General features: G+C 42.1%; 1 protein-coding gene across 3 annotated transcripts in view; it reads right to left on the bottom strand.

Annotated features, from left to right (window-relative positions):
• ARFIP1 (ADP ribosylation factor interacting protein 1) overlaps positions 1-20111 on the bottom strand; it is a 155617-nt gene that overhangs the window by 77462 nt on the left and 58044 nt on the right. For all 3 annotated transcript variants that reach the window (XM_040418551.1, XM_040418554.1, XM_040418553.1), the window contains one exon: positions 8882-8983. In XM_040418551.1, coding sequence (XP_040274485.1) covers positions 8882-8983 — 102 coding nt within the window. The remainder of the gene's footprint in view (positions 1-8881; positions 8984-20111) is intronic.

The raw sequence follows: 20111 nt of genomic DNA, 5'->3' as shown, positions 1-20111 counted from the left end.
CGGACATGAAAAAAAAAGTCATTTTGGTGTCCGCCTGGCCGTGCGGAGCCAAACGGATCCGTCCTGAATTACAATGCAAGTCAATGGGGACGGATCCGTTTGACGTTGACACAATATGGTGCCATTTCAAACGGATCCGTCCCCATTGACTTTCAATGTAAAGTCCGGAGTCCCTTTTATACCATCAGATCGGAGTTTTCTCCAATCCGATGGTATATTTTAACTTGAAGCGTCCCCATCACCATGGGAACGCCTCTATGTTAGAATATACTGTCGGATATGAGTTAGATCGTGAAACCTCATTTCCGACAGTATATTCTAACACAGAGGCGTTCCCATGGTGATGGGGACGCTTCTAGTTAGAATATACTACAAACTGTGTACAAACTGTGTACATGACTGCCCCCTGCTGCCTAGCAGCATCCGATCTCTTACAGGGGGCCGTGATCAGCACAATTAACCCCTCAGGTGCCGCACCTGAAGGGGTTAATTGTACTATCATATCCCCCTGTAAGAGATCAGGGCTGCCAGGCAGCAGGGGGCAGACCCCCCCCCCCCCCTCCCCAGTTTGAATATCATTGGTGGCCAGTGCGCCCCCCCCCCCCTTCCTCCCTCTATTGTAATAATTCGTTGGTGGCACAGTGTGCCCCCCCCTTCCTCCCTCTATTGTAATAATTCGTTGGTGGCACAGTGTGCCCCCCCCCTTCCTCCCTCTATTGTAATAATTCGTTGGTGGCACAGTGTGCGCCCCCCCCCCCCCCTTCCTCCCTCTATTGTAATAAATCGTTGGTGGCAATTATTGGCCCCCCTCCCTCTATAGCATTAACAACATTGGTGGCCAGTGTGCGGCCTCCCATCTTGCGCCCCCCCCCCCCCGATCATTGGTGGCAGCGGGTTACTAGCAATAGTACAAGATTCATACTTACCTGGGAGCTGTGATGTTCGTGTCCGGTCGGGAGCTCCTCCTACTGGTAAGTGACGGTTCATTTAGCAATGCGCCGCACAGACCTGTCACTGTCACTTACCAGTAGGTGGAGCTCCCGGCCGGACAAGAACATCGCAGCAGCAGGTAAGTATGACTCTTCAACTATTGTACTATTGCTAAGTAACCATGGCAACGAGGACTGTAGTAGCGTCCTGGTTGCCATGGTTACCGATCGGAGCCCCAGCGATTAAACTGGGACTCCGATCGGAACTCCGCTGCCACCAATGATGGGGGGGGGGGGGGAGATGGGAGGCCGCACACTGGCCACCAACGTTGTTAATGCTATAGAGGGAGGGGGGGGGAAGCAATGGGGGGCGCACACTGTGCCACCAACGATTTATTACAATAGAGGGAGGAAGGGGGGGGGGGGCGCACACTGTGCCACCAACGATTTATTACAATAGAGGGAGGAAGGGGGGGGGGGGCGCACACTGTGCCACCAACGAATTATTACAATAGAGGGAGGAAGGGGGGGGCACACTGTGCCACCAACGAATTATTACAATAGAGGGAGGGGGGGGGCCGCACTGGCCACCAATGATATTCAAACTGGGGAGGGGGGGGAGGGTCTGCCCCCTGCTGCCTGGCAGCCCTGATCTCTTACAGGGGGATATGATAGTACAATTAACCCTTTCAGGTGCCGCACCTGAAGGGGTTAATTGTGCTGATCACGGCCCCCTGTAAGAGATCGGGTGCTGCCAGGCAGCAGGGGGCAGTCTTGTACACAGTTTGTAGTGTATTCTAACTAGAAGCGTCCCCATCACCATGGGAACGCTTCTGTGTTAGAATATACTGTCGGTTCAGAGTTTTCACGAAGTGAAAACTCAGCTTTGAAAAAGCTTTATGCAGACGGATCTTCGGATCCGTCTGTATAAAAACTAAACTACGGCCACGGATCACGGACACGGATGCCAATCTTGTGTGCATCCGTGTTCTTTCACGGACCCATTGACTTGAATGGGTCCGTGAACCGTTGGCCGTGAAAAAAATAGGACAGGTCATATTTTTTTCACGGCCAGGAAACACGGCTCACGGATGCGGCTGCCAAACGGTGCATTTTCCGTTGTTTCCACGGACCCATTGAAAGTCAATGGGTCCGCGAAAAAAAACGGAAAACGGCACAACGGCCACGGATGCACACAACGGTCGTGTGCATGAGGCCTTAAGCAAAGAAACTTTACTGGGTTGCTTTAGAGCGGGGATGCCCAACCTGCGGCTCTCCAGCTGTTGCAAAACTACAACTCCCAGCATGGCAAGACAGCCTACAGCAGGGCATGATGTGAGTTGTAGTTTTACTACAGCTGGAGGGAAGCAGGTTTAGCATCCCTGCTTGAGAGGCCTTGGTTAGGGAGACTATCTTGTTCTTATGGAGGGCGCAGAGTATGCATGAACAGTATTGTAACCCAGTCAATGTTCCTCTGGGCTTCTGGGAAAAATATATGAAAATTAGCACATCTTAAAATCTGCTGGAATTAGATTGCTAATTTGAATATCTTTCCCAGACACCCAGAGGGGTGTTGCCTGGGCTACAGTACTCCACGTACGTAATACTAGGGACTCTCTGTAATGAAAAGTACCTCCCAGACAACGCATACATATTGGGGAGAAACTCAGACTAGCAAACTAGTCTCTCTCTCAAACCTGAAACAAACTAGATCATAAAAGGTTAATTCTTTATTATGCCATATCCATACTATATCAGCTAAACGTTCCATAGGTAGGGGTTCAATCTCTGTAATCCCCATATACGTGGGGAGTGGATGTTTCTCTTACCCACTGTTCTACAATTCAGAGTTATGGAGCAGTAGGCATACATATGACTGCTGTGAAATATTCAGGTGCCTTCTGTAACCCCACACACTAGACTGAAGAGAGCCGCAAAGGGTCCCCATTCTCCAGACAGGAGGGTCCCAGGAGTTGAACACCCATATATCAGACATTTATAATATACAGGTGAAACTCGAAAAATTTGAATATCGTGCAAAAGTCAGTTTATTTCAGTAATGCAAATTAAAAGGAATTGCATTAATGCGGCTTAAAATTAGAATTTTGTGAAAAGGTTCAATATTCTAGGCTCAAAGTGTCACCCTCTAGTCAGCTAATTAATCTATACCCCCTGAGCAAAGGGGACCCGAGATTGTGACTTTGGGGTTTCATAAGCTGTAAGCCATAATCATCCAAATTATAACAAAGGCTTGAAATATCTCGCTTTGCATGTAATGAGTCTATCTCATATATCAGTTTCACCTTTTAAGTTGCATTACTGAAATAAATGAACTTTGCATGATATTCAAATTTTTCGCGTTTCACCTGTATACTGCCGACACACCATAAATCTTACCGCACCCCTTGGGCTGAGGTGCAATCTGACAATGTGGCCCCCAGACCAAAAAAGGTTTGGCATGTCTGGATGAGATCTAAAACCCTCTTCTAATGCTGTGGTAATTAATTATAGATGGTGCTGTAGATACAGCTCTTTTGCTGCTACAAGTAGTCATTTTAATGGGAACAGGGCCAAGAACACACTTCAGTTCAGCAAAAACAGTAGTAACATAACAGCTATATAGGAGTTTAATGTGAACACTTGTACAATAATAACGTATTTCCCTACTTGACAGAAAACTGGCTTACACACACCTGAGAGGCTGAGAACATTTTTTTATAAGATAAGGTGTGTGTGTCTGGGGGGGGGGGGGTACTTAGCCTAAAGCCTTCAGATATGATGACAGGTCCCTGCTATTGCATCACTGCCAACCTTGCTGCACCCATTTTGCAGCAGCCACTCCCTGGGACTTGTAAAAAAACAAAAAAAAAAACAAAAAAACAACAAGCGGGTGCTGCCACACTGCCATCATACTAAACCTCACTTGTGAGGAGGACATATTCCTTGAGCTCTATTTTTCTCCTCGGTGACTGACAGTAAGCCATTTATGCATTGAAGTGAAATGTGAGTGTTTAATTATGCGATCTGGAGTCTGAGAGTCTGAAAGGAGTAGTAGCGCTGAGGTGCACAAACAGGATTAGTTGGTGCTACATGGGATCCACATCTCTCAGTATATGTTTACACCATGTTGGAGGACATGTCATCTCAGGCTAAACCTCTAAAGACACTTTATCCAATCTAATCGTAAAAAAACAATGAAGCCATCAATTTCAGAACACCCCATACAACATAATTTATATAATACCGCATTGTGGTCCTTCTGCATAAAACCATGGAGAATACTGTAAGCAGATTACATCAGCAGTACTTGTGTCTACATGTCGGGCTTTGGTATGCAAATATGAACCCAGATAAGTGGGGAATACAGCAGCAAGGTCCAGGACTTTTATGAAAATGGAAAGGGGATCACCAGCAGGCAGTCAATTTTCATGGGCATTTTACCCTAGATTTTATGGAAAATGCGGCATACATACGTAATTGAGTAACCAAAAAATAATGATATCTGCCGACTCTCCTGGAAAGTCCGAGAGGCTCCAATACAGAGGGGAGATATCCTGGATACCCAAAAGAGTTGCCAAACCTCAGACTATATTATGGGCAGCATTCTCCCAAAAATCATCCCATCGTGAGCTCCAACTGTACATGGTACATCACTAAAGGGATAGACCCTAGAAAAAAGTGACTGGTCATGGCCTTAAAAAATAACAGTCTCCTGCTTACCATCTACTGAAAGTTGGTAAGTATATAAATAATCCAGTGCATCACATATCAGAAGTATGCAACTCAGCCCAAGGCGACATTCATACGAGGCTGGTTTCACTGCATTCTATGGGGCTAGTCACAGGCCCGTTTTTTTTAATGGTGAGTGAGTAATGACATCCAAAAAAAGGACATGTCCATTCAATTGGCCTGTTTTTAATGGCAGTTTAGACAGAAAGGGATCTAACAACCATAAAAACGAGAACACTATGAAAAAAAAAAAAACTCACCTCTTCAAAATTACGCGCAGGAACACTTGCTCCTCACTGGAGGCAACATAACCTAATGCCGGCTTCCTGAAGTCACTTGATCACACTGGGAGGAGTCATTATATAGGCAGAATACTGTGGGGGGCATTATTTATACTAGGGTATAAATACTGGAGGGGGCATAATATATATTGAGGGCACTGCAGGAATTGGGGTTAAAAAAAAAAAAAAAAATTCATCCGTTTTTAAAATTCATTAAAAAGGGATGCAATATAGATGGCCAGACTGGATGGGATGCACATACTGATCTTAAATGGTAAAGAAAAAACGACAGTATATCCATTCTGTAACATGTTATTTTTTACGCTTTCATGTGAATGTACCTTAACACAAGTATCGTAAACTGGAGATTTTAGCTTGTCAAACAATTCTTCAAAACTGTCAATAAATTGGTAGACCACCTACTGGACTCCTAAGCATGCAAAGTAAAAGGCTTTCAATCAATAAGTGACACTGTTCAATCCAAAAATGGAAGGAGTATGGCACAACTGCAAGCCTACCAAGACATGGCCGTCCATCTTAACAGACAGCCCAGGTAAGGAGAGCACTAAGTAGAGAAGCAGCCTATCGTCACTCTGGAGGACTGCAGAAGTCCACAGCTCGGGTGGGAGAATCTGTCCACAGGACAACTATTAGTCATGTATTCCACAAATCTGGCCTTTATGGAAGAATGGAAAGAAGAAAGCCAGTTTTGAAAGCAAACCATAATAGGTCCAGTTCACAGTTTGCCACAAGCCATGTAGGGGACATAGCAAACATGTGGAAGAAGGTGCTCTGGTCAGATGTCAAACTTTTTGGCCTAAATGCAAAACGTTATGGGGGTCATTTATGAATGGATATACAACAATTTTTGGCATATATCTGTCGCAGATTCGGTCGCAAAGGGGATTTGTGGCCGAATCTGCGAATTCTTCCGCATCTACGCCACATACGCCAGTGGGGTCATGGTGTGGGCGGGCCGGCTGGTCCATTTCATTTATCATTTTCTATGACTGTTTTTGGCATAGATTTAGTCCGGCAGTCGATGCACCTAAGTTATATAGAGGCCTCTACATAACTTTGGCACATCAAAGCAGAGTTATTGAGACCGGCGTCTAAAACACCAGTCTTAATAAAATGATCCCATATGTGTGGCAGAAAACTAACATTTCACATCACCATGAACACACCATCCCCACCATCAAACATGGAGATGGCAGCATCATTCTGTGGGGATGCTTTTCTTCAGCAGGGACAGGGAAACTGGTCAGAGTTGATGGTAAGATGGATGGCACTTAAATACAGGGCAGTCCTGGAGGAAAAGCTGGTAGAGGCTGTAAAATACTTGAGACGGGGATGGTGGTTCACCTTCCAGCAGGTCAATGTCCCTAAACATACAGCCAGAGCTACAATGGAATAGTTTAGATCAAAGCATATTCATGTGTTGGAATGGTCCAGTCAAAGTTCAGACCTAAATCCCATTGAGAATCTGTCAGAAGACTTAAAAATTTATATTCACAGACGTTCTCCATTTAATCTGACTGAGCTTGAGCTATTTTGCAAAGAAGAATGGGCAAAAATGTCATCCTCTAGATGTGCAAAGCTGGTAGAAACATATCCAAGAAGACTTGCAGCTGTAATGCAGTGAAGCGTGGTCCGACAAAGTATTGACTTCAGTATGGGCTGAATACAAATGCACAACACACTTTTACAAATTTTTATTTATTAAAAATTTAAAAAAACCATGTATCATTTTCTTTTCACTTCACACATACTAGCTACTTTGTGTCGGTCTAATACATTGAAGTTTGTGGGTTTAACGTGAAAAAATGTGGAAATGTTCAATGGGTATTAATACTTTTTCAAGGCACTGTATATTCCACATACTGTACATGGAAATCCTTGTTGGGATGCATGGATTATCTTTATATGCAAATTACTAAAAAAAAATACACATCTTTCTGCCATGGTCATCAGATATCTAATTCATTTGTTTTCCTTTATACCAAAACATGAATCAAATCCATTTTTATAAAACTGAAGAACCCTATTAAAGATGTGTTCACATACATCAGAACACATATATACCAGGGTATCTGCCGGCAGAAGGCCAAAGCTGGCACCTGAATTGCAGCAGCAGATGTGCAGTCTGAAGTGCTGTGGATCCACACAAGGACTGACCCCATTGTAGGGTTGGGCAATATCAAAAATATTCTCACGATAACGATATTAAGAAATTTATTGCGATATATATCGCGATAAATGCCCATTTAGAACCCTCAAAACTTGTACTCTTGTTTCCTTGTTGCCCCCATACATTATAATGTCTCCTTGATGCCCCCATACAGTAATATCTCTTAGTTGCCCCACCAAGAACAGGGTCATCGTCCCCCCCCCAATCTGATGGAGCAGACGGTCAGGCGTGCCCCCTGCTGCTCCATTCATTCTCTATGGGAGTGCTGGAGATAAAAGCGATCAGCTATCTCTGGCACTTCCATAGACATTGGGACATGCTAGCGGAAAACCCTGATAAGTGGGTTGTTCAGAGTGTGCCCATCATAAGTGTACATTGTCAGAAAGGGCACACTGGCATCATAAACATGCCTTTAAGTCAAATAAAACATTGGGGGTCATTTACTAAAGACCAGTACTTCCCATGTGGGTCTTAGTCCCTACACACTACAGCCATATTACCGCAACTCCAGAGAGCAGTGCCAGTTATCTCAGCCCAGGCCTCTCCGCGCAGCAGCCCTCGGAGCACAGCGACTGTTATCCACCACTGGTCTCCTGGGGGTTTACAGCCGCTAGATGCCATTTCTTTGTGACCTAATAGACCTGAGATGACGTTATGCCCCCGTGACTAGGGTTGTCACAATATCAACATTTTTATTCAATTTTGGTCCCATAAAAAAGTGTTGGAATACTCAATACCAAGCGAAAGAAACATACAACCCTCCAAAAAGCCGCGTGCATTCCGTATTTTATGTAAAGGTCTGGCCCATAATAGAACAAGGTGACAAAAAAAAGGAGAACTGTGTGGTTTTTTTACATGTTTTTCTCTGTTACAGCAATCCCTGCATAGGAGATATTTTTCAATACTTTAATAGGTTGTACTTTTTCGGAAGTGGCGATATTTAGTATACAGTTTTTTTTTATTGTTTATATATATTATTTTTATATGTAAAATTGGGAAAGGGGATGATTTAATATTTTCTTTTAACGGCCATGTGAATAGCGTCCGTCCAAAAATAGGATATGTCCTATTTTTGTCCGTTTCCACAATCAGACGGACCCCATTGAAATCAATGGGAACGGTTTTAACGACCGATTGACAGGAGTGCACCAGTCTAATGGCTGTTAAAAACGGGTACACTTTATCTATATGGCCATTTAGGGGTTAAAAAAACCAAAAACAAAACTCCCCTCATCCACTTGCTCGCGCTGCGGCAGTCTCTTCTCTCTTTATTGATAGGGGACGTTATTTTAGCTGGGGGCCTACATGGGGGCATTATTAAAGCTGGGGGCACTATAAAAAAATATATTTACACCGTGGGAGACATTGTTTTAGCTGGGGCCAAAATAGGGGGCATTGTAATAAAAATCCTACACTATGGGGGAAATTATTTTAGCTGGGGGCCTATCATCCTGTGAGTGTTCTCAGAAGGGTGTGTCTACAAATAACTGCCAAACGCATCCATTTTTTATGTCCGTTTTTAACTGGATGCACACACTGATGCAAAATGGCCATGTAAAATTGACAGCATGTCAGTTTTTAACATTTTTTGTCGTGTGCATGTAGCCTAAAGGGGATATTATATTAGAAAAAAAAAGCTACAGTATACATCCAAGCTCATGAGTACATTATAAGGCGACTTAAAAAATAATATGACCTTACGATAGAAGCCTCTATATTATTCATTCTGTTTTACGTATAGAAATAAATACCATGTTAAAATTGTGCTCTACGGTTTCGTCATAGTCTCCATTGCTGGTTACAGGAATTTCAGCTGCTGAGCTTCTTGGTGAATCTTGAGCCATTGTGAGCTCCTACAAGTAAGAAAAAAAGGAAAATAAAAAAATCACATAAAAAAGGCAAATGGAAATTGGACTACATTCTCAGCATAGAAGCACGGTTTTTGCTGCTACAGCGGAGCCAGATGAAAAGCGCATGTTGAAAGCAGCAACATCCACTTGCACTTTTCATTAACTCCTGGTATGAATGCACGCAACATACATGGGTTGTCCCATTAAGACAAGAAAAAGTATACGTCCCCCTTTGACTTACAATGGTTTTAGAGACGGATCCGTCTTGGCTATGTTACAGATAATACAAACGGATCCGTTCATAACAGATGCAGACGGTTGTATTATCATGACGGAAGCGTTTTTGCTGACCCATGACGGAGCCAGCAAAAACGCAGATGTGAAAGTAGCCTTACTCGGAACAATGTAAAGAAATCAGAAACTATTACTGTTTTTTTAAACTAAAACCTAAAATGACCTGAAAATCAGTTACACATTTTATCGGTAACACAAAGCAGCTCGTAACATTTGTACATAATATGTAACTACACAAATCCCATTCAGTTTCATGTCCTAATCAACCATTATCCCCTCCAGTATTGCACTCCTTCCTTTATTACAGCATTCTATATATTACTCAAACATAAAATATGAATCATCTTCCATGCAAGTCTTAACAAAGAACACTGCTACTCACTAGTGATCACATTGTGAAACTGGTTCTTAAAGGGGCTGTGCAGTGGTGTAAAATCAAAGACCTATCCTCAGGGGCCAGAAGGATACTTTGGAATATTTGGGAGTTAAGATTGGGGTACCCATAAATAGGTTTTACGAGCTGAATCTGGTCCCGGTATTGAATAAAGTTAAGATCAAGATAAGCGCTTGGCAGAAATTGATGTTGGCTCAGATAGATCGAATAGCATTGATTAAGATGATTATTTTGCCCATCGTCTTGTTCCCGATATGTGCCTCCCCAATCTGGATTGACGATATATTTTTTCATAGATTGGAGACTCTGATAAATGATCTAATTTGGGGAAGGAAGAGGGTGCGTATAAAGCAGAGATACTTATGGTTGTCGGAGGAAGATGGTGGGTTGTCACTTCCTTTTTTTCAAGGTTATTATTTATGTGCACAGATACAGCGTTGTTGCTTTTTGAAAGAGAGTTTACTTCTACGCTATTTGACTAAAGTGATGGATAAACCAATAGAGAATATTTTTGCATGTTTGGAGACTGGGTATATGGGATTGGAGAAGTCCTTGCCGATCCCTTGTTCACTACAGAGGGTATGGAATAAGCTGAAGGATATCCTTAAAGTTTCTAGTCCCTTTGCCTTCACTCCTCTGTGGGGGAACAAGGGGCTGGCGGAATTCTTCAAAATTACAGATTTTGGTTATTGGTCACGTAAGGGTATTAATAAAGTGTCTCACCTTTTTTATTCGGGTCATTTTAAATCGCTTTGGGAATTTGGTGTCACTTATAGTTCACCACTAGACGTGTTTATGTATACACGCTTAAAACACACTTTTTTAGCCTCTAGGAATAGGGACTTCATTTTTCCACGAGAGAATTTATTTTTCGATTATTGTGATGCTCACAAGTACGAGAAGGTGAAGATCTCTGCATTGTACGCTAAACTCCGAACGGCATTGGCAACTGTTACTCCTTTTAATAGTCCAACTAAGTGGGAGCAAGAGTTGAATTGCTCTCCACTACAGTGGTCTTCCATCTATAAGAATGTGAAGAAGGCGTCGGTTTCCAATGCCCATAGATTAATCCAATTTAAGATTTTGCATCGATTATATTATACCCCAAAAATCCAAGGGAAATTCGGTCAAAATAAAGCTAGGGACTGTTGTTGCCCTAAATGTGGATATGTTAATGCCGACTATATACACTTGCTTTGGGGCTGCAGTAAAATCAAAAAATATTGGGACCAAGTGTTCTCTTCCCTACAAAAGGAGTCCGCGTCGAATTACAACCCGGGCATTTTGACAGTGATTTTGGGATACTATCTCTCAGAAATGGAAACCCCCCTTCGGGTCAGACAGATCTGGATGAGGGGTCTGATGGTCGCCAAAGCTATGTTGGTTAAGTATTGGGGCTCTGTCTCCCCGCCCTCGGTAAGCGAGTGGAGTTTATACCTTCAACAAATTAGAGTATATGAGGATATCGCAAGAAAGTAGGGGGTGTCACGCAAGACCTCTTAGGTATATTTAATGCTGTTTTATAGCTGATTGAATGGATTGGACGGCAGCCAATATGGGGGGGGTAGTATTAGTATAATTATTACTATATTGGGTGTAAACTTATATTGATCGGTAAAACTTTGCCACAATGATGTTTATAATTATTGTGTTATGTATACTGACTTGATCAATATTGGACTTTGTACTAATTTCTAGTTTCTAAAATAAAATAAATATTCAAGTAAAAAAAAAAAAAAAAAAAAGACCTATCCTCAGTATCAGATTGGTGGGGGTCTGACAACCAGTATTTCTGCCAATCAGCTGTTTGAGGGGGCCATGGTGCCATGATTCAAGTGAATGGGACAGTGCAGTTGTAGCTATACTGCTACAGTGAGACGCAGCGCTCGCTGATCGGCGGGGGTGCTAGGAGTTGTGCCCCAGCTGATCTGATATCGATGACCTATCCTGAGGATATGTCTATTATGCCACAGCACAACCCGTTTTAGGGTACTTTCACACTGGCGTTTTGGCTTTGCGTTTGCGAGATCCGTTCAGGGCTCTCACAAGCGGTCCAAAATGGATCCGTTTTGCCCTAAAGCATTCTGAATGGAAAAGGATCCGCTCAGAATGCATCAGTTTGCCTCCGTTCCGTCTCCATTCCGCTCTGGAGGCGGACACCAAAACGCTGCTTGCAGCGTTCTGCTGTCCGCTTGACGAAGCGGAGCCAAACGGATCCGTCCTGACACACAATGTAAATCAATGGGGATGGATCCGTTTTCTCTGACACAATAGAAAACTGAACCGTCCCCCATTGACTTTCAATGGTGTTCAAGACGCATCCGTCATGGCTTTAGAAGACATAATACAACCGGATCCATTCATAATGGCGTAAACACATGTTTTGTGCTTATTAAAACATGGCAAATGGACACACCACCTTAGGCCAGGTTCACACAACCAAAATACACACAGGAAAATTCCAACATGTATTTGCCATGGAATATGCAAGAGAAATCTGAGGCTGACCCTCAAACATCTGCCACAGGTTTGCAGTTTTTAATGCTGGGGATTTCGACTCATTGAACTAGGCTAATCCACGTGCTGCCACCCAAGGAGGTTTCCACACAAACTGTGGCAAGAATTAACATGCTCTCTCTTTTATTGTCAACGTAGACTCAAAATGGACGTACAGAAAAATGTCTGTAGTTCTCAGTTATACTAACATGTCCCCATTCTTCGGTGTGTAATACCTATGGTCCGGTTCAGCAGCCGCAGAAAGTTAAAAATGCTAGCAACCAATTCCTCCCCTGGGGGGTATCACAATCTGTACTCTGTGTATGTTTTCTATTAAGGGCTGTTTCACGTGATCGGCCTGGGAAAAACGGGCCGGATCAAGCACGGCCCTCTGGATTTGATTATACAATTGTTTTATGATGCAGCCAGTTCATGTTTGAGCGCGGATCTCTTGTACCGAAGTCACATAATGATGGGGGCAGAGTACGAGAAATCTGAGATCAGAAATGAACTGACTGCATCATAAAACACTATGATACAGGGGAGCGCGGTTGATCCGGCAAATACACGGCCCCCGTTTTTCCCAGGCCGATCACATTCAAGTGTTATAACACGGATCAAAGATTGCGGGAGAGGTTTATCATGATAGGAATTTTTTGAAGTTAGTTTTGCGGGAGTCTAATTTGCAGGAACACGTGGTAAATTCATCAAATGTTGCACAAGCTTTGATAAATTTGGTGCATCTTTAGGCTCATGATCGTTTAACTTTCCCTTCTGATCAGTCGAAAGAACTAATTTTTTTTCATTATTTTGAGCATCAGTTTGTGTCACTTCCGTCGAAGAGGAGTTATTTTTGATGGAAGAAAAAGTCCTACATGCAGCACTCTCTCTCCAGACAAAAATAACTGATCTCTGATGGAAGTGACACAAACTGATCATAACTGATGCTCCAAATAACGGATCAGGTTTATTTTTTCGGTTTTTGACATATCAGAACAGAAAGCTAAACGGTCATGTGAACTTAGCCTAACAGTTATTCCACTAACTACACCATAGGACTGGAGCAGGACTGCAACAAAGTTGTGACTTGAATCAAAGTTGCATTTGATAAACCAGCTCAATAGGAAGTAGAGGGAGTGGTGAAAATTGCAAAATGTTGCAAAGCCTTATTTTGTGAATTCTTGAAGCAGGAATTCTGGAGTGCAGGGCTTGATAAAATTCCCGTGTTCATCATCTTTAAAGGATAACTGTCACATTTAGACCCGAATTTCAATTTTCATATATGTAGTTGCTAATAACATGATATTCCAGAATCAGTTACTATTAGACTGACTTACCCCATATTTAATAAGATTCAGCCCTTAGCAACCAGTCTGCATAAAACTGCAATTTCACTATTCAGTTAAGATGGCCGCCACTGCCCTCACCCTGAGGCTAATCCCGCCTGCCCTCACTAGCCAGTAACAACAGCCCCCCAAAAGTGTCAGTAACCAGAGCCCTGCCCCCTAAAGGGTTGATCTCCTGCAGCACAAAGGGGTCCTCTTACCACATGTTGCTTTCATTTATACACTGAGCAGATGGCAGATCTCCCTTCCCTGGTCTGCGCTGCTTCCACTCTGCATTCTCCAGCTCTACTGAGTGAGGGAGCGTCTGCCAAGCGCAGGGACAGGGAGAAGTGCACACAGCCCAGGCACTGTTATCAGCTGCTGGGGAGGACCTGGCTTTAATCATTTATTTACAGTCCCTGGCTGTTAGTAATGTGACCCTGCACGCTGCGTGCTCTGTCTATCAACAGATAGACGGACCATGCCTAGCAACCCTATTTTAAGCACAGGTAAAAGTAGGCAGTACAGGGAACAAAAATGTGGAATTAAGGGGTAATTGAATACACAGTGAAAAGTTGAAATAGGGCCACCAAGGAGATATTAATCACCACAATCCAATACTCCAAAAAAAATTAAAAAATATGACAGTTATCCTTTAACATAACTGGGAAGGTAAGTTTGAGGGACTTATTAAAGGGGCTATCCCAGGAAAGAATTAGTAGGCAGTGAATAGGGCATTTCAAATGAAGTATTACTGGAATATACCTGCACTAAAACTATTGTAAGACTTTTTAATGTACATTACATTTTCAGCACTGGTAGCGCCCCCTGCTGTTTCTCCTCTGACCTGCATTTGGTGGAGGAATAATTTGCTCAATATTGGTGTAGTGATCTCATTGAGAGCAGGTGAAGCATCCAAATACTTTTCTTTTATTTGTCTCTACTTCTAAATTCACAGAAATATATAAGCTAAGGAATACCACAGTGATATTTAGTAGTGGAATCCCTGGGGCTGTGTATGAGGGACTAAGTTTTTCCTTGTATACCACCTGTACCTTAATAGTTAAAATCAATCACTAGCGCTGCAAAAGTCACCATGTATCTCTAGTCTTCAGAGGGCGGTAAAGTCTTTCAATTTTCTTCCCTAACTCTTAGAGATGTTACAAACACGGTCCCAAAGAGAAAATCTGGAGTGGTTCTTTAAAAAAAAAAAAGTCTAATTTCTTGGTCCATGTTACATGGCAAATTGAAAAAGCTTGTATATTCTACATTTGGAACTGCATTAACAGCATGACCCTGGTATATAAAACACATAAAGGACACATTAACAAGACTACATCTGCGGTAACAGCCCTTCTCTTAGATACTGGTCAAACAGCAGCATCTACTGGATGATAGTGGGACAACACTGATGTCTACAGGAGCAACCCAAGACCATGACTTTCATCACAAATTCTACAAGGCGTACAAGTCATATTGAAAAAAACTGCTGGTACTGGCACAAATTTAGCACAAATACAAGCATAACCATTCATTCCAGCTGACTTGTCAATGCTCATCAGTGCAGGACATGGAGAATCAGAGCTTAGGGAGCAACCACACAATATTAACAGTATATTTTTTGCATTACTCTACTTGTACTTACAAAGGCCTTTTCGCTATCAAAAAACATCAAAAGATTTTGATGTTTTTTAATAGAGAAAAGCCCCTAAGTATGAGTGGAGTAATACAAAAAAAATTAATAAAATCAGGGCTCCTTTTTAAGAGTTTCTAATTTTTATCATGTGGCAGGATGAATGGAACCAAAAAAAGGCCGTGACGTACGTGTGTGTGTATGTGTGTATGTGTGTATGTGTGTGTATATGTATATGTATATGTATATATATATATATATATATATATATATATATATATATATATATATATATATACACACATACATACATACATACATATATACACACACACACTGTATATGTAGATAGATACATAATGTAATTTTGTGTAACTTTCGGTTTTTTTTTTTATGTGCAGGACAAGTGATTATGATTATTTTTGCAATACAATTTATTAGGCGTTTTGTACTTGTTCATGACAAAAGTAGCTCTGAAGCTGTCTTTTGGCAATGAGTTCCTAAAGAAAACCCGTCTTCAGCCCAGCATGACACTGTGTGCTCTGTATACCCGATGTGCTTGCCCACTAATGGGTCACCAGGGATTTACAGCAGAGCAGACAGCACTCCCACTGACAGTAAGTATAGAAGGGAGGGAGACTGAAGCAGTTTTATAGTATATAGGGGCAGTTATATAACTATCCTTACATATTATAAAACTGCTTCTCAGTCTCCCTCCCTTCTATACTTCCTGTCAGTGGTGAGTGCTGTCTGCTCTGCTGTATATCCCTGGCGGCTCATTAGTTGGTGCCGACCACTGACCGCGTACAGATATCAGGGAGATAGGACAGAAGTGGTTCTATGTGATATAAGGTCGGTTATAGCGATCTATAGAAACGAGGCACTGAGGGCAGGAGCATCTTCAGTACTGTGCTGAACAGATTATTATGTATTGCAAAAATAATCAATATCATTTCCCCCTACACATAAAAATAAATACATTTCAGTTACCCTGGCAGTCTATCACCAGAATATCCACTGTTACTGTACAACCTGATGTCACCGTTGGGAAGCGGTCGGCCTGCGGACGAGTATCAGCCGCTGTGGGCTCTAATTAAACAAATGAAGAGTGCACTGTATAGTCAGCCTGTCTAAATAGTGCCGTCTTCATTCTTTTAATTAGGGCTGCTGCCGCCCGTACAGGTACACACAGTACTAGACTGCAGCACGGTCACATAGTGATCAGCTACTTCATTCTGGACAAGAAGTGCTTTCAATCCAGTTAAGTGCACCGAGGAAGGTTCCAAGTCTCTCTGCGCACCCTTGCTCCCCGTGCCTCCTCTGCCAGCCCCTCCCTTCTCTTTATCGACAGGGCCAGGCGAGATAACTACGTAGGAACCTGGTCCTGTCAATCAAGTGGGAGGGGCTGTCAGGAAGCAGGAGGAGCAAAGCTGCAGAGAGTGGCTTGGGCCCGCCCTCAGTGCACTTAACTGCATATGGATTAGAAGCACTTTTTCCAGAATGAAGCAATGAATCACTATATAAAAGTACCTTTCCTTCAGCTGGGCTAGCCCCACAAGGCAATGTGCCTGGTTTATCAATTCATTTCCTGGTAACAGACTTCCTTTTCGGTTTGTAAACCTGCAGGCAGCCTTAAAGGGATTGTCCCAGGTCGCTGTGGAAGCAGTGTAGCAGTTCTACTACACTGTTAATCTTAATTTTCTCATTTTGGGATGATATTTTGGTGTTTTCTGAACCAGTGGTTCTGAACCAACTGGTTTAGTTACCCATAGCAACCAATCAAATTCCAACGTTCATTTTTCAGAGCTACTTGAGAAAATGAAAGGTGGAATCTGATTGGTTGCTATGGGTAACTAAACTAATTTTTCCTTTACAACAGTTTTGATAAATCTCCCCCAAATGGTCTCAAGATACAATATTTCCAACTGACAATAGTTGTCTCGGAATCAACTGACAATGCACCTTGAGGGACCACTGTGTCTTTCCTTAAAGGGGTTGTCTCACTTCAGCAAGTGGCATCTATTTTGTAGAGAAATCTAATAAAAATACATTAGTAAGTGGTTTGTATTATCTATATTGCTTCCTTTGCTGGCTGGATTCATTTTTCCCATCACATTATACACAGTTTCCATGGTTACAACCACCCTGCAATCCATCCGTGGTGGTTATGCTGGCACACAATAAGAAATGGCGCTGGCCTCTCTGGTGATCGGGTCTGTGGGAGCTCACATAGGCTGGTGCTTTTTCCTATACTGTACAAGCGCAGCCACCGCTGCTGGATTGCAGGGTGGTCATAACCATGGAAGCGAATAGTCTATAATGTGATGGAAGAATGAATCAAGCCAGAAAAGAAAGCAATATGGATAATAACAATACATTAGTAAGTGGTTTGTATTAACTTTCTCTACATAATAAATGCTGAAGTGACACAAGCCCTTCAAGGCCTCTTTCACACAAGCAAGTTTTTTTGTCCGGATGCGATGGGTGAAGCATTTTTCACCCATCATCTCTGCGATCAGGAAAAAATGGCAGCATGCTCTATATTGTGTGTTTTTCAAGCAGCCCTGGCTCCATAGAAGTAAACAAGGCTCGTGTGAAAAACGGATGGCATCCGAATGGAAAAAAGCCAAACGCTGAACGCAATCGCAGACAAAACTGCGAAACCATCAGTTCTGACACAATCCGTATCGCTCCTGTGAAAGAGGCCTAATGGCGCTAAAAAAAAATAAAACCATAAAGCTTTATCGAAGCTTCTAAACGGTGCTTCATTAATTCTATAGAAACGTTACCCATCAGGACAGAATGAAATACTCTAGTACTTTTACAGTAACTTCAAATGCCACCACTAGAGTGACGGACCCTGAAATCAGCTGTCCTGTCACTACACCATGTGATGGCAGCATAGGGGAGTTGGCATTCCCTCTAATGAATCCTTTAAATTAGCATTTTAAAATATTCTGTACAAAGCTATTCTATGCAGCGCTCACCTGTGTGTAATCCTAGGAAGCTCGGACACAGCCTGGACTTGACTGTGAAGCAACTCAACTGAGAAAAGTAGCAATGAAGTCCAGCTTCCCATAAAACATAAATGCTTTATTTTTTTGCGGTACAATCCAGTTACAAGATTACATACGAAATCTACGCGTTTCGGACCCCCAAATCGCAGTCCTTACTCATGACCGCGATTTGGGGGTCCGAAACGCGTAGATTTCGTATGTAATCTTGTATCTGGATTTTACCGCAAAAAAATAAAGCATTTATGTTTTATGGGAAGCTGGACTTCATCGCTACTTTTCTCAATTGAGTTGCTTCACAGTCAAGTCCAGGCTGTGTCCGTGCTTCCCAGGATTACACACAGGTGAGCACTGCATTCAAATTTGAGACTGCATAGAATAGCTTTGTACAGAATTTTTAAAGATGCTAATTTAACCCCTTAAGGACTGGGCTCATTTTCACCTTAAGGACCAGGCCATTTTTTGCAAATCTGACCAGTGTCACTTTAAGTGCTCATAACTTTAAAACGCTTTGACTTATCCAGGCCATTCTGAGATTGTTTTTTCGTCACATATTGTACTTCATGACACTGGTAAAATGAAGTCAAAAAAATTTTTTTTTTTGCACAAAAAAATACCTAATTTACCAAAAATTTGAAAAAAATTTGCAAATTTCAAAGTTTCAGTTTCTCTACTTCTGTAATACATAGTAATACCCCAAAAAATTGTGATGACTTTACATTCCCCATATGTCTACTTCATGTTTGAATTGTTTTGGGAATGATATTTTATTTTTTGGGGATGTTATAAGGCTTAGAAGTTTAGAAGCAAATCTTGAAATTTTTCAGAAATTTACAAAAACTCAATTTTTAGCGACCAGTTCAGGTCTGAAGTCACTTTGCGAGGCTTACATAATAGAAACCACCCAAAAATGACCCCATCTAAGAAACTACACCCCTCAAGGTATTCAAAACTGATTTTGCATACATTGTTAACCCTTTAGGTGTTGCACAAGAGTTATTGGCAAATGGGGATGAAATTTGAGAATTTCATTTTTTTGCCTAATTTTCAATTTTAACCCATTTTTTCCACTAACAAAGCAAGGGTTAACAGCCAAACAAGATTGTATCTTTATTGCCCTGACTCTGCCGTTTACAGAAACACCCCATATGTGGCCGTAAACTGCTGTACAGCCACACAGCGGGGCGTAGAGTGAAAGGTGCGCGGTTTGGTTTTTGGAAGCCAGATTTTGCTGGACTGGTTTTTTGACACCATGTCCCATTTGAAGCCCCCTGATGCACCCCTAGATTAGAAATTCCATAAAAGTGACCCCATCTAAGAAACTACACCCCTCAAGCTATTCAAAACTGATTTTACAAACTTTGTTAACCCTTTAGGTATTGCACAAGATTTAATGGAAAATAGAGACACAATTTCAAAATTTCACATTTTTGGCAGATTTTCCATTTTAATATTTTTTTTCCAGTTACAAAGCAAGGGTTAACAGCCAAACAAAACTCAATATTTATGGCCCCTATTCTGTAGTTTACAGAAACACCCCATATGTGGTCGTAAACCGCTGTACGGGCACACGGCAGGGCGCAGAAGGAAAGGAATTCCATACGGTTTTTGGAAGGCAGGTTTTGCTGGACTGTTTTTTTTTACACCATGTCCCATTTGAAGCCCCCCTGATGCACCCCTAGAGTAAAAACTCCAAAAAAGTGACTCCATTTTAGAAACTACGGGATAGGGTGGCAGTTTTGTTGGTACTAGTTTAGGGTACATATGATTTTTGGTTGCTCTATATTACACTTTTTGTGCAGCAAGGTAACAAGAAATAGCTTTTTTGGCAAGTTTTTTTTGATGACGGTTTGATTGGTACTATTTTGGCGTACATGCGACTTTTTTGATCACTTTTATTACCTTTTTTGGGAAGTAAGGTGGGCAAAATTTCAATTTTCTCATAGTTTTTATTTTTTTATTTTTATGGCGTTCA

The sequence above is a fragment of the Bufo bufo genome, chromosome 2 (genome assembly GCF_905171765.1).
Source record: "Bufo bufo chromosome 2, aBufBuf1.1, whole genome shotgun sequence".
Lineage (NCBI taxonomy): Eukaryota > Metazoa > Chordata > Amphibia > Anura > Bufonidae > Bufo > Bufo bufo.
Note: the sequence above shows the minus strand (reverse complement) of the source record. Positions and strands in the feature narration are given on the sequence as shown.